Source organism: Pholcus phalangioides, unplaced genomic scaffold, assembly GCF_987345545.1.
Source record: "Pholcus phalangioides strain wild (caught in Gottingen) unplaced genomic scaffold, Ppha-v1.0 ptg000003l_1, whole genome shotgun sequence".
In the NCBI taxonomy this organism is placed as follows: Eukaryota; Metazoa; Arthropoda; class Arachnida; order Araneae; family Pholcidae; genus Pholcus; species Pholcus phalangioides.
In genome coordinates, this window is record NW_028301596.1 from 40,998,312 (window position 1) to 41,014,509 (window position 16,198).

The 16,198-nt window shown below is 35.9% G+C and overlaps 1 protein-coding gene across 5 annotated transcripts in view; it reads right to left on the bottom strand.

Annotated features, from left to right (window-relative positions):
• The window catches only part of LOC149088612 (uncharacterized), a 73,401-nt gene that overhangs the window by 38,497 nt on the left and 18,706 nt on the right, over positions 1-16,198 (bottom strand). For all 5 annotated transcript variants that reach the window (XM_089248277.1, XM_089248274.1, XM_089248276.1 and 2 more), the window contains exons 12-23: positions 15,637-15,720; positions 12,554-12,622; positions 11,176-11,265; positions 10,956-11,051; positions 10,809-10,871; positions 7,711-7,806; positions 7,478-7,576; positions 5,949-6,032; positions 5,755-5,847; positions 5,502-5,588; positions 5,291-5,386; positions 5,065-5,154 (exon numbers count right to left, since the gene is read on the bottom strand). In XM_089248277.1, the coding sequence (XP_089104403.1) occupies positions 5,065-5,154; positions 5,291-5,386; positions 5,502-5,588; positions 5,755-5,847; positions 5,949-6,032; positions 7,478-7,576; positions 7,711-7,806; positions 10,809-10,871; positions 10,956-11,051; positions 11,176-11,265; positions 12,554-12,622; positions 15,637-15,720 (1,047 nt within the window). The remainder of the gene's footprint in view (positions 1-5,064; positions 5,155-5,290; positions 5,387-5,501; positions 5,589-5,754; positions 5,848-5,948; positions 6,033-7,477; positions 7,577-7,710; positions 7,807-10,808; positions 10,872-10,955; positions 11,052-11,175; positions 11,266-12,553; positions 12,623-15,636; positions 15,721-16,198) is intronic.

The following is a 16,198-nucleotide window of genomic DNA, read 5'->3' on the forward strand; positions in this document are numbered from 1 at the left end:
ATGCATATGTATAATAATAAATATGTCATATTTGTAAATTTGTTAACAAAGTTTTATGCTTTAAAAAATTGTGTTCTTTCAATGAGTTGACAAAATTTTTCTTACAACGTAACAAATAACATGGCACGTTGAACTATTAAATTTTTAATCGGGAAAAATTATAAAAACTAATCAAAAGAAGGAATTTTAAAACCAACTGAAACCTATTTATGTTTTTATTAGTCTGTACCTAACCCCTATAGCACACTATAGGGGTTAGGTACTGAGGTAAGTTACTCATATAAATGTGGTTGTAATCATCGTTGACAAGTGCAATCATTATTTATAAGAAACAATTGATCATTCTAACTTCCTCAAAGGTCCAGAGCGCAAGAAACTGTGGACTAGAAATTAAAAGGCGAAAAAACCTTGTCCCAAATGATCATATTATGATATGCCCCAAGCAATTTGAAGAAGAGTGTTTTGACAGAAAAAAATTGGGGGAACATGGCTAAAGCGTACTGCTATACCAACAATATTCAACTTCCCTCATCACTCGCATCCCAAGAAAACCTCCAGAGATCCGCCAAAGAAGAGGTCCTATCCCGAGCATGTTCCACCTGCAGAGTAGTGAGTGTGTTTGTATAATGTATTAATTAAATGGATGTTTTCAATAGTACAATGTATCACAGAAAGGCCTACAACAATACAATTATCTAATCATTACACTTCACTCATAGAAAAATTGATGGCAGATGGAAGCACAACACACAACAAGCATTACACAAAAACAAACTTCACGTCAGATCCACTGCACATACACACACATTCCAACATCAACCAATTCGTTAAAATTTCCCTGAGAGGAATATGGACGAGGTGCATGTATGGTTGAGTAGTAGTAGTACAATAGATCAAAAATTTAAAACTAAAATTTCTCTAGGAAAAACAAATTGTGATCGACTATTTTTTGAGGTTTCAGAATAGGAGTGGCTTTATGGCATTTCTTAATACAACTGCCATTTTTATTTCTGTGAAACTATACAGGTATTTGTTTATCTTTGCAGCGATAAAATCAGTGAATGTGAAAAAAATCCTGTGGTATCGAAAGCGATGAAAATCAAGAAAAGTAGGCTTGCTAATAGTGGTGATTTCGAAGATGATAACTCGTTCTCACCGACCAAGATGAAAAAGATGTGGCAGATTGCAAAGACAGTCATTTTGATTAATTAGATTGCAAAGACAGTTACAGAATAAAAGGCTAGAAGCATTACAGAAAAAAAAATACAAGACTCAATAAGAAAGTTGCTATTCTAATATGCTGCAAGAGCTGAAGCAGAAGAATTATATCAGTAAAAATGCAAAAGTTACTTAGTAGCATGAAAAGTATATATTTACTTGCATCAGAAAAAAAGAAGCATTTTACTTTGTTTTCGAAGAATGAGCAATTTCCACGCAAAGAATTTTCTCAATTCAATTATTTATTTTCTGTTGTTGTTGTTAATAGATGTTTGATGTGAGAAATACTGGAGAGCTCTCTCTCTCTCTCTCTCTCTCTCTATATATATATATATATATATATATCCAATAATTTTCTGTCTAGCATTGGTTCCAATAATATATATATATATATATATATATATATATATATATATATTGGAACCAATGTTAAAACTGGTTTTTAGGAATGGTCATATGCATCAATAGTTTGCGCAATATTTACAGAGAATTAGTGACAGATTCAAAGTGTTTGTCGTATATATTGTCTTATAAGGTAAGCCAAGACCATTTGGAGACTGTTTTTAGTGCAACCAGAAGCAGCAGGGATAAGCACAACAATAACCTCACATCCTCCCGATTTGGAGCAGCATATAAAAGACTGATAATTCATTTAGAGTTAAAATAATTTGCCTCGGCTAATTTTATTAGTAAAAAAAAAACTTTTTCTACTACTCTTCTGTAATTGTATTAGCCAAGATGAAACAACAATTTTGAATGTTAGTAGTACCTCTAAAGATGATGTAATTATTTGTGGACATAACTAGAGAATCTGATAGAGGTGGTGATGAAATTGGCAGAGTAAAAACACACAAAACTTGTTCTGTTTAAAAGACAGTAAATCAGCAAGGTCAACCAATAGGGAGATGCTCCAGACGAACTTTAATATGATTGCAGCGTGGGCTAAGGAATGGAGCATGATGTTTAGCATTGAAAAGTGCATGGTCGCTCATTTTGGTTCGAACAACCTACGGTTCACTTACGTGTTGAATGGTACCACTATCCCGAATGCAACTAGGGTCAATGATTTTAGAATTCTCATTGACGAGCGGCTTAGGTTTTCTGAACATTGTTCAGCGGTGGTCAAAAAAACGAATAGAATGCTCGGTTTCATTTTCAAAAAGGTCTTTTCGCGTTCTCCTAAAGTCATTCTTCCGCTTTTCCGAGGCTTAGTTCATCCTGGACTAGAGTATACTGTAAAGTTTTAGAGACCGTACCTACAAAGGGACATACACTTGGTTGAAGAGGTACAGAGAAGAGCTACGCGTGCCCTTATTGACACAAAGGGCGTTATGAAGAGAGACTTCATTTTTTTAATATGTTTACATTGGATGAACGCAGGTGTCCGGGATATATGATCGAATTATTCCAAATTTTCAACGGGATGGATAGGATGGATCGTGATTATCATACAATACATCGTCAATCAACTGCTTCAACAAGGGGGCACCAGTACCGATTGGTGAGGGAAAATTCCAGATTGTGGCGTCTCAGGGAATTTTTCTATATTAGGGTTGCTAATACATGGAATAGCTTCTCCCCAGGGGAAGTATAACACAACTGACACGTTTAAAAAGAAATACGGTAAACATGTTGGGGTAAATCTAGAAGCTGTCCATACTTAGAATAAGACAACCATAAGTATTCTTTATGGGCATTGTATAATATTTTATAATGTGTATATACTGTTTGTAATTGCATTTTGAATTGGGTTGCTGCATTTTGGAAATATATGACATCCATATTTGTTATGGACATCTTTTTCTCAGCCACCTCGTTGGGCATTTTGCCTGTTGTGGCATTGCATTTGTATCTATATTTTTCTTGCATCGTGTTTTTACAATATATTTTTCAGCATCTAACCCCTAACATTTGTGTAATAAGTTTGTGTGAGTATCATCTAATAAAATGTATTTCACTGTTGTGTTGGCTTTTTTTATATATCCTTAGGGAGAAATTTTGAGATCACTTCATAAGTTGATGATAATTGCAGATATATATATATTCAGATTTAAATATTCTGCTGCAAATCTATCACAGACTGATTTTGTGAAAGATGTCGGACACATAAGTTGAGGTGCGATTGCATAAATTATGTAAATGAAAAACTTTTCAAGGTGATTGGAGGAAATTCGGAACTATTTAACTCAGATAGAGACAACCATTATATTTTTTTATGGGCAGTGTATTCTTTTTATATATAGCATTAATTATTAGCTTTTTTCGTTTTTTCGTACGTGATATATGCTTTTATATTGGATTACTGTATTTTGGTTGTGTTTGGCACCCATATATTTTATGGGCATCTTTTTATTTCCAGTCACCTTATTAAGTATTTTGCTTGTTGTGGCCTTGGTGTTTGTTTTCGTATGCACAAAATATTTGAAAAAAATGTAATTAAAAATGCTTTTTAATTGATTGGTTCTGGGGAATGCGTGTTTTGATTAATGCATGTTTGTGTAATTTTTTTCTTAACTTGGGGTTTGCTTTTTAATCCAAAAAAATCTAAGTAAAAATGTGATTCAAATGCCTTCCATAAAATTTAGTGAAGTATAAATTATCAGGCTGGTGAACTTGTCATTTTATTCAATTATTACGGAATAGGGAAAAAAATTGAAGTTTATGTTTGACTTCTGAATTATTTCCTACAGTTTTTTCGTTAACTTAATTTCTAAAAGTCTCAAAACATATTTGTATAACATTAAAAAATCCAGAGACAGTGAAACTTCCTAACAAATTTTCCAGGAATTTTATATGCAATTTATGTATATATTGGGGAGGGGGGTATTTCCTTATAAAATCAAAAAACAAGCTTGTATCACTGTATATATTGTTCAATTTCTTATTTGAACCCTAATGGCCCTTTTAAATATTACGAATGTTATAAGAAAATAGCGGGGATTGCGCCCACATTCACCGAGTCACGTGATATTCCGACAAATGATGCTGCCGCCACCGTTCGCAGCACTGCCAAGACAATCACCGCGGACGTCATACTCCCTTCCAGCAATATAAGCTCGATGGCAAGCACGCGAGAAAATAAAAGTAAACATATGCATTAAAAAGAAATATCGCTATTCCACCTTCGCCGTAAACTTCGCCAAGAACACCGGCTGTGAGGAAATATGTTATCTACGTAACATAATATGACCAATCATGCGAATATAATTTTCTCTTTACCCCCTATGAATGTAAAAGTTGCTAATATGCTCTCACAGGATTTGCTTATGGTTGGTGCTGTGTATGTTTCGTATTTTTAAGAACTTAACGTACCAAAAGCTAAACTGTAGTGAATATGCCACCAAAGAAAGGTTTGACATATAAAGGTTCCGTCTACTGGATGACACTCTGCTTTTACTGTGATTTCGTGGTAGCTATATTCTTTCCAAATCACCTGAGTCATTGAATTTTCACAGATGTATATTGATCAATTTACTATTCTAAAAATATTAATCCACAACGGACGTTCTACCTCTCATACAGTACTTTTAGTCTATCTTGGTGTGGTCAAACCAAGCGAAATACCGACGGGCCAACTCCTAAGTAATGCTGGATTGGGTGATACACACATACCCGTGTGTGTACATAGGATGATAAACACCCGTAAAATTTTACTTCCTTCTCTATGAACCGAAATTTGGAACGCTTCCATTACTTTCGTTGACGGCAGCACTTGGCGGTGACATTTTGACTCCCCATCCCTAACGAGGCGATAGAAACTCTGTGGCTGCCTCAGGTTCCAGATGTGGCATTCATAACTTTTTGTATACCATAGAAGACACTTTTGAATTCTAATGCGCCACTTACTGTCTTTTTTAGGCTTTTTATTCTTCCCAGGAGTCTTAGAGTCGGGCTTATCATCGTCAGTAAACAGGGTTGATATATCCATCCATAATCCTGGAAAGTGATAGAAATAAATATGACATGAAAAATATACATAGCATCAGAGATATACATAATTATATTTCCGAGTACATTCATTATAGTTTTTTCCCTTTTAATTGGTCTACAATATATCTTGGTTCAAACTTACTTGTCAGAATATCAGAATCCCGGGTACTTGGTTTCTTGCTCTTCTTATCATCATCATCATCCTTATCGAAGAGACTGAAGATGTTCCACCAGAGCTCTGAAAAAGAAAACACACAGTTATAGATCTGAAACATAGATAAAATAATTTTTATTAAAAATCATCGCTAACATTTTAATAATTTTATCAGAAAATTGTGTATGTGTACTCATACTTTTCTGATTTATTTTTAAGGTGTTGTTGACATTTCCAGTACGATCATCGTCACCGTAGAAAAGAGCCAAAATCCCAAGATAAAGTCCTAGGAAACAAATAATCAAAATAGTTTTGTTATTGTCTAAATGTGATTATAACAGTTATGCAAATTGACACCGGTTACAAAACGCACAGTATTTAGTTATTTCGACTTATGAAATAGCCATTAAAGCTTTAGATGATTAAACGAGCGTAAAAATGTCACAACATACTTTCCTCCTTCTCCTTCAAAACTGCAGTGAAATTTGCGGATCCAGGCTTGAGGTCATCTTCACCGAAAAGATTCAATATGTCCCACCATATTTCTACAAATAATTTTAAGACAAAATTGGAACACTGTACTGTGTATAAATGGGCACTTGATAAAAGCTAAGAAAAAGAAATGAACAGAAACTCCATCACGTACTTTTCTTCTTGACCGTTAAGGATTTTTTAGGATTTTTCTTATCCTCAGGCTCTTCGAAAAGGCTCAAAATATCCCACCAGAGCTCTGTAAAATTAATAAAACAAATTGTTGGAGAAAAAAAAACTTATCAAGTGGATTATCATAAAACTACACCTAAAATTATTATATTTTTTTTCGACGTATCATTTAGATATAGTAAAAAAAATCTCATAAATTCATCAATATCGAACGCATTATTTTATTCTGAACTCGAATATTCTCTGGTACACCATATCTGTAAAAATGAGAAGCAACCGATTTAATAAACTACAGACAGATTTCTATTCTACCTGTTTTTTAAAAATTATATAAACATGCATGACGGAACAACTGCTCAATTTTTTTAAAATCACCAAGAAAATTTTGAACTTAATGAATATGGATTCCAAAAGAAGAAAAAAAACATATACATAAATATGTATAATAGATTTATGCAATAGATTAAATAATGGATACAACCTAAACAAATATCCAATAACCGTATTTTTGGATTTAAAAAGAGCTAGAAAGAGCTTTTGATTACGTTGAGCGACGTATCCAAACTAAGAGACTTTACAACTTTACTCAGCTGACATAGGTGGCAATATATTGAAATGGTTCGAAATATGTTATTATAATAAACATCAAGCAGTGAAAATATCATAGCACCTCATCTTTTGGCTGTCACTTGCAGAAGTATGTCACTCTAAATATGCGTTGTAAAAGTTTCTTTTTTGATTAAGCGAATCGTACTTGTTTTCCATTATCGTTGAGAAAAAAGTGTCATTATTTGTCTAAACTATTTCGTGGTTTGTTTCCATTAGTATGTCATGTTATTAGCATGTTGCTCTTAGATTTGATACTGTCGTGAAGGAAAAACGTCAAAAAACTCAATCAAGTGCAAAGAAACATTAATGTGCAGTTGTTGCGGCTGGAATCAATAAGTGAAGAACTCAATGAATAATAAAAATATAAATTGAAATTGAAAAAATTGAAATTGAAAATTGAATCTTTATTCAATGAATATTTTTCCCAAATTTCAAAAAGTGTTTAAAATAGTAACTTTTGTTTTAGTTTCGTTTTTGAATTAATTTTCCAAAAAATAGAGTTCAATTAAATATTAGCCACAGCTGAAAAGGGCATAAAAAATAGGAAGTAAAATAATTCATTGAAACTATTTAATGGATAATTACTGAAATTAAAGAAAAACGAGTTTTCTAACAGGTAAAAAACGCATTCTCCGAGATGGTGCGGGAAGGTAAGTCGTATTGCACTGCGAGTGCGCTAAGGAGAAAAGTTCAATCGCTGAATCACTTGATTGAAAAATTAATTCAGTGTTCTGAAATAACGAAAAGTCCCTTGAAGGTCACAAAGTGGGTGTATAAACATGCTCATTTTTTGTGTGCATTTTTGTCTTGTTATCAACCTTTCTTATGTATTTTGTTACGTGCTACTATATGGAAATGCGTTTAAATTCATATATTCGTCAATGGATAAAATTTTTCACGTACGTCTCCTCTTCAGTTTGAAGATATCAGTAGCATTGGTTCTGCCTGGTTTTCTAACGTCGTGAATATCATCGAAAAGACCTAAGATGTCCCACCATGGCCCTGTTACAAAATAAAAACCATACACGATGCGATGTAATATTTTCATCTAGAATGACAATAATATGCAAAATTTTCAAATTCTGTGACACTATTTGAAAATATAAAAAAACTTTCAAAAAACTAAAAAAACTCACTTAATTCTTTCAAAGGTAAATCTTCTAGTGTTTTCTTAGGCCGTTTGCGTCCCTTATCGTCAACACTGAAAAGTCCTAAAATATCCCACCACGGTCCTGCAATAAGTGAGAATAAACTAGCGTTCATACCATGTAGTATATGATATGGTTTTATGTGCATAATGTAAGGTTTTATGTGCATAATGTAAGGTTTTATGTGCATAATGTAAGGTTTTATGTGCATAATGTAAGGTTTTATGTGTACATGAAGTGTTCATGAAATGATAAATATTGTTGTATTATATAAAGGTTACTTAACCTCTGTCCCAAATTTGAACCACCATCCGGCTCACGAAAGATGTTTAGTAGAAAACTAATTTTTTTACAAAACACACAACGCGATAAATACTTACATTTTTATTCAAAAAAGTACGAAATCCATGCGGGATATCAACAAGGTGTGAAGGTGCCAATTGTAGCCAAAAAATTGTCAAAGGCAAGAGATGTCACCGATTGCAGACAAAAAAATTGCAAAGTCTAGTAAAGTTGCCAATTACAGTGAAAAAATTATCAAAAGCAAATAGAGTTGTCATTCACAGCCAAAGATGTTGTCGAGAGCAAGTAAAATTGTCAAATAAAGTTGTCAAAGACAAGTAAAGTCGCAATCACAGCCAAAAAGAAAGAAAAAAAAAACCTGTCGAAGGCAATTACAGCTACCAAGTATCGCTAAAATTGCTAATTGCTAGGAATAGAGGACTACTGCAATTGCGTAATGCGTAAAAATAATATTCACTAAAATAAAGTATTCAACGTTTTGATTTCAAAAATACAAATAAACCTCTTTGAAAACAAGGGAAAATACGGAGCACTTTATAAAGAAATTGGGTCGGCCGAAATTATAAGGAATATCACGTAAAATACAGGTCGTATGGTCATCCTATGTATATAAGTTTCTGGCCCGCGAATGGCAGAAATACTGCGTATGTTGCCCACGGTATGTATTATATCGTTCCTCCTCATGCCAGAAGCATGAATGAGCAAGTTTTCACTTTTTGGGTTTATCAGCTGGTTGGACCCTTTATTATGCCCCCAAAGTTTTGCTAGAAACACGATTATTTATCCCCTATTGAAACACATGTTACAAAGCATTTTAAGGAAATGACAACTCATAGAGCAACATGGGTAAAGAACATTCAAGTATGTAGGTAGTATGCCATTCAAACTTCATTTTTTGAAACTTTTGGAAATTTGCCAACGTTTTGGAAATTTGATCATACATGCTTCTGGCATGAGGGGGGGGGGGCAATATTAATATATATTCCAATTCCGTTGTAACACCCCCCCCCCCCCCCCCAATTTAATACCAACCCTGCTTAACTCCCAAAATTTTTTCAGGCAACAAATCTTCTATGTATAGGACTACAAACGTTAATTTTTGATTCGATATAATATAAACTCGTTATAGCGCCCAGAAATCCGCAAGGCAAATGGTGGTATTACATCGGGATTTGACTGTATATGTTACAGCCAAAGCCTGAAGTGCGACTTTCGATAAGTGGCTGGAGATCTCTGTCCAAAGTTCGATGTGCTGATTAAGACGATCCGGTATGCGCCAAATTCATTTTTTTCCTCGCCAACATGTGATACTATACAGGGTTAATGGACCGACAAACTCATAGGGTTGTTAGTAGGCATAAGAAGGAACAAAAATTGCAATGGAACACGGTGTCGCAAACTCGTTGATAGGGTGAAAATCACGAAAAACGCACCCAGGTTTCGACGCCACGCTGGAACGACAAAAAGTGCAATAATAACTGCAAAAAGATTTATTTGATTAATTATTACAAGAGTTGTTGGAAGCGGCGGGCACTGACGTCATTACACAGTCTACAACGTCGTAAAAATGATTCCCGGACGCGCTCAAAGATACCAAAACAGACAAGTAACTGCTACACTTGCTTACTACCGCAATAGCGCTAATTTACGTCGTCCGCACCGCGTGATCCTATCCCAGCACATGAGTTTCGGATGCTGCTTACGTCAGATATGGTGACTGAACCCACGAATGCATTAAGCGATCAACTGACACCCAACTTTCGTGTCCTCTGGATTCAGAGCCTGTATTCGTTTTTCGAGATTTTCACCCTCTTAACGTGGCGACACCATGTTCCATTGCAATTGTTGTTCTTCTTGATGCCTATTAACAACCCTATAAGTTTGTCGATACATTAACAGAACACCCTGTATATAGTAGCTGTATTAGATTAGCTCCATGTGACAGAAGAAAAAATAAAGAGAAATTTAGGAGTAAGATTTATAACAATAATAATATAGGATGACACTATACATGTTTGATAAAATATATTTTATAAAACTTGAAAAATTAAACCAATAAATGTATCATCAATTGGTTGTTTTTGAAATTTTTTAAAATATATTTTATCAAACTTTTATGGTGTAATCCTGGCCTTATAGCATTTCTGCCAAATTTTGAAAAAAAAGAAGATTATCGCATCCTGACTGGGATTAAAATGGGTTTGCTTTAGCTAACGTGACCACCAATTTGACAACAATATACACCAACTTGACGATGACCCCGGAGTCATTTATTTTGTTATCGGATTTGGGCCAGGGATCTCCGGCCAGTTCACGAACTCTTTGGTCTAAGTCCGAAATTCGGACATTGGTTGGTCTATTTAGAACGGTAATGTCCAACGGGGGGGGGGGGGGGGGGGCGATAGCCCAGGTTGATAATTTACACGTCTAAAGTACCAAAGGATAATTAGATGTGTCGCGCGTTCCATACCCGGGGTTCTTCCTTGTCAGAAACTTTCCTGACACAGGGGTGGTACAATGGAAACAGCGACATGACCGCAGAAAAAGATTGCTACCGCAGGGAGTCCCACATCAATGGGTCTGTGAATCAACCTCTTGGTGAATATAAAAAATATACCGTTCGGAAACAGCAATAAATTGTAGGTCCCGGTATAATTAGCCATCGTGTGCATGCAGAAAATGACCGTGGCGTGACAAAAATCATCAAAGTCAATTCACGAACTTTCCAATTTCGGGCTTTGGCAGTAACATGTACATATAAATCTATGTCAGAAATCACTTACTTATCTGTTTCTTCAAACCTGGAGCCTCGGGCTCAAACAGACCTAAAATGTCCCACCATGGCCCTATGAAAAAATAAACCCATATTAAAAACTGTGAAATCCACAAATTTCCAATAACGTGTATTTAAATACCAATGCTATACTTACTACTTGTTTTCTTCTTCATACTTGCAGTGATATTCACCGGGCCGGGTTCCAAGAAAGGATCCCTATCGAAAAGACCTAGAACATCCCACCATGGTCCTATTGACGGAGAGAGAAATAATGTCGTTCAACAAACAGTTAAAGCCACGCACTGCATATAACACGCATTTAACGTGTTAATTAACATGGTTGAAAGTGATTTTCGTATCTACTTTATAATTACTTTTCCACTGTTTTTTTAATCTTGACTTGACATCTTCAGGACGAGTCTTGGTTGTGCCATCGAATAATCCGAGGATATCCCACCACGGTCCTGAAAGGTGAAAACAGTACAAATCATTTCAAATTCGAAAAACGCACACACTGCATTTCCACACTGATCCTGCAAAACAGTTATGCATCGCGTTATCAGACATCCTCCTTCAGGAGAACATGTCCGTCCGTCCTCCCTTTTCGATGTCATTTCAAGCGTACTCCTACGTTTTATAAAATATCGCCTTTTTGCCCTCCTTTTCAGGTTTCCTCTATTACAGTCGAATCCCGTTATAACAAATTCCAAGAGACCGGAGGAATCACTTCGTTAAAACGAAATTTCGTTATAAAGGAATTCCAGGTTTTTGCATTGTTCTTGTGCAAACTTATCTGGGGGATTCGAAAAGTGTTCGTTAAAACGAGATTTTCGCTATAACGGTATTCGTTAAAACTGGTTTCGACTGTATTCTTTTTATTTCTGGGAAAATTTCCCATTCTGAAACATGTCGCAGTTTTGTTTGTTTCTCCGCATATTTTTTTATACGCTTTGACCAATCACCGTCAGAGTGATTTCCAAGTTCCCTTCAAGCAGGGCAGATGCTACATACAACACGCTTTCTCTAGGCTAATACGAAAAGACTAGGTTAACACGAAAAACAGCTCTGGAATAATGAAACCACATCCATTTTAAGAATAATACTGTTTGCTCACCAACAACTAATGCCGTATACTGAAGTGGGAAAAAAAGCAATACACACTCCCAAAAGAATAAAAACCTTCTGAGGGTAGAGAATGAAAACCTCTCGCGTTGCTTCAGGCAAAGTAATAAAGCCGCCCACACTGTGTGAAAATTTCATTACAAGTTGTCGAGAAGGATCGACAACTGTTCCCCTTTTTTCTTTTGCTTTTTTAGTGGTTCTGTATTGGGTTCGAAAAACTACTACGGTAACAATTTCTTTTTGTTTGTATAGTGGTGCCATCTGTTGTCGAAATTGAAGAAAATGACCTCCCTATAGGTGCTCGCTCGCAAGCGTCCTCCTACCCCGGTTTCTGAATCTAGTAACCCTACTTATGATGTAAAACACTGTTTATTCAGCTTTTTTTTAGATGTACGTTCTCTATCAAAGTGCATCAACTTCTGCCATCTGCCTTTGAAACTAGAAATGCGTGAAATAAACATTAAAACAAACGAGCATTCGGGAGGAATTCAGTAATTATAATTGCAATATATTCCCAATTTGTAGGACTACTTTGAATTTTTAACACCGTATTTTTTTTTCTACGCGTAATAAGGGATAAATACAGTGTGTGTCAAGTTCAAAGATTTAAATTGAATCAGTGCAACGTACTTCTATCGGGTTTCTTATCTTTCTTCTGTCGACGATCACCAAAAAGGCCGAGAACGTCCCAAATCGGTGCTGCAAAAACGATCATATAAAAATTATTAGGCATTTCTCAAACATTTTTCGAAGCTATATCACAAAATACTTAGCAATCACTACAAAACAGCAAAATTCGAATATTTTCGAACGTGTGGTTGAATACAAAATTAATTTCGCGGTTTTTATTATCATGTTTAATTGAGGAGCTTATTTTCACGAAAGAGAACATTTCCATTTTTTTTGCCCTAATACACTTCTTAACTGTTTATGTGAATCTTTGGAATAAACTCTGTCAGATTATGCAGCTCGGAATATTCCAACGGGAACATTTTTTGTAGAAATTGTAATGTTAATACAAGATTCATTGAAAGACTGGTTATTTGTGGAGAGATGAAGCTTACAAGGAAGAAAATTCATCACTGCCCCCACAGGGACTCGAACCCCGGACGAGTGCTGTACCATCTATAAGCTATGGAAGCAGATAGAATTTTTCAACCTTGGAGCGTATATATATATATATATATATATATGTTGAAAGGCTCCGTACATGGACGGCGGCAGCAATCAACTAAAAGCTCGTGAATGACATAGGCCAACCAGATGGCCTATGCCATGCATATAGCAATGTCCTCTCCACTTGTTAATACAAGTTCCTTGTAATCGTCATCTCCACAAATAACCAGTCTTTCAATGAATATTGTATTAACAAGTTGAGAGGATATTTCTATATGCATGTAGCCATCTGGTGGCTTATGTCATTCACGAGCTATTAGTTGATTGCTGCCGCCGTCCATGAACGGAGCCTTTCAACATATATATATACGCTCCAAGGTTGAAATATTCTATCTGCTTCCATAGCTTAGATGGTAGAGCACTCGTCCGGCAAGCGAGAGACCGGGATTCGAGTCCCCGTGGGGCAGTGATTGACCATTGAAGGACCGGACACACCCCGCTTCCCATCTCAGAGAGATATCGAAGCTTTCCCGGGGGATGGGTGTATCCGGAAATTTATTAATTTATGTGAAAATAACAATAATATCAGTCCGTAATCGTAATAGTCCTTATATAAATAATCAAAGAATAATTTTGATTTGGGCAGATTAATTTAATTTTGGGGCAGCGATGAATTTTCTTCCTTGTAATCTTCATCTCCACAAGTAACTAGTATTTCAGTGAATCTGTTGTATTAACAAGTGGCGAGGACATTTCTATATTGCAATTTTAGTCGTTTCTATCAAAAGGGGAACTATCCACCATTTTCATACACTTCGGTATTTTTCATCTCTCGATAACGGACACCCATGGGACCGCTAACGAGGCTTAACGTAAATTTTGTCCACTAACGAGGATCATCCTTTAATCGTTTAATGGATAGTGAGATATACATTGAGTCCCGTCGATTGATTGAAAAATCATGTCCGTCAGTGGAGGTGTAAGCCTAGTGAGAGAGTCCGTTATGGGAGGTTCCACTGTAAGGCGATCGTGTTTCTTATGTTAATGATGATGTGCAGTAAAGGTACCCTTCTGGGCTAGTTAAAGCCTTTTGGAATAAACAGGTGACGTCAGAAAATTTGCAATATTTCAGACCTGACCAGCTCAAATTTCCATCAAAAGCTAATATAAAAATCTCTTTCAAAACGGAACATTTCCAAAATTCAAAATGTGGATAACTGTGTTGAATGGTGATAAAGTAACATAATATTTAATTATTTTCCTAACATTTCTACATGCTGCCAGTTGGGATATTTTCTACTTTTGTAAAGCAAATGCATTCCGGAGAAGTGCGTGTTTTATTTCCACTGTAAATTTAGCAAAAGAGGAGAAATGAAAGAGACCTCTCTTTTCTCAGCCCAAGATATTATCTAAGGTTAACTCAGAAAGTGAAGTAATTTTGTTTCCGCGGGGAATCGGTACCAGGTCCTCTTGCATATCGGACAAGCACGCTGCTATCTATAGCAGAACCCTGCCTTCCTTATTTCACGCACTGTGTCGTGAGGCGAAGTAGAAACATTGGTGAAGGGCAGCGTGAACTACAGGCATTAGTAGCTTTTAAAATATCGGTTTCCTTGATATGTTGGGCTGAGGAAAAGAAGTAGTCTATCTATCTCTACCGTCTCACCTGAGGGTTGGGGATATTTCCTAAAGTTAAAAGAGGCTACTACTGTATCTACAGCAGCGCCTCACGCCACAGCGCGTGAAATAAGGAAGGCAGGGTCGTGTCTCCAGTGGTGTAGATGCTGACACAAAATAAAGTGTTCCAGACTCTGCCACGAAGCTGGGCTGGAAGAGATCTCGGCAACGGGATAAGTCCAGCGGCAAAGTTCTGGCGCGTTCATTCATTCATTCAGTGGTGTAGATGGTAGCATGCGCTTGTCCGGTATTCCGGTATTCAAGATTGCCTGGGTTTGAGCAGCACCTCCTAGAGACAGGAGGCCTCCGCACGGGTTGCCATAAACGTCATTCAGACTACCTAGTCACCTTTGCCACATTTTGAAACACAGCATCCTATTTCGTTTCTTCTTATTTTGGCGTAGAAACTTCCTGATTGGCTCACAAATACCGCCAAGTGAATGGATGTGGGCCGTAGAAATCGCCAATTCTGAGTCCGATCATTTCTTTTCCGCATAACGATGATACTGGCACGAGCAGGGAATTTTTTTCCCCCTGAATATCCTGAGGGAAAATGGACTACTTACTGACGTCACAAGCAGACTGCGGAGGCCTTCTATCTCTAGGAGGTGGTGGTTTGAGTCGGAGATGAGATGACTTTTGTTTTCGAGTTCACCTGAGAATATAATCCAGAAAATATCTATTTCCTCTTTAAAATTGGAAAAATGTTCCCTTTTGAAAATAAAATCCTCAATTCATATTTAAAAAAATAGAATAAATACCGCATTGAGCTATTATGACATGAGAGATTCCAAAAAAAAGAAAAATAAATTGATTGAAATCATTATGAATCCCATATCTATTCTCAAAGTACAGCTCTTTCTAAAATCAATCAATGTAATACTTTAGTTCAAGAAAATATTATGCAAATATTTACGTACCGCTCCTTTTGACATTTTCTTTTCTTGCCGCGTTTCTGGATGACGAAGGACGATCAAAAAGGCCTAATACATCCCACCAATATCCTGGAGGGAAAAGGGATGATTATTAGAGCCCGGGTTACATGCAAATAACACTGGTTATAATAACCAGTTAATATTCATGATCGTCAAGAATTTTGGTAAGTTTGATAAGTTTCCCTAAATTTATGACTATCACCAATCATTATGCATAGCATCCAAGCGTCTCGTTGGTAAATTTGATAAATTTCCCTGAATTAATCACTTTTGCTCATGATTATGCATAATACCCAAGCGTCGTGTTTTTGTTAAAAATGTTAAATCGTACTATATGATATACTGTACGTAATAATTCATACATGCATTTTATCATTATAACGGGGAACAATCGTGAAATTTGTTACCTTTAATTATATCGGGGGTCTACATTCGTCACGAATACTCATTTGGATTGTTTTTTTTCTTCATATTTATCAAATACTCCGATTACTAATTATTATTAATAGTTATAGATAAATGCGATAAATTTCAAGTATTTATCAAA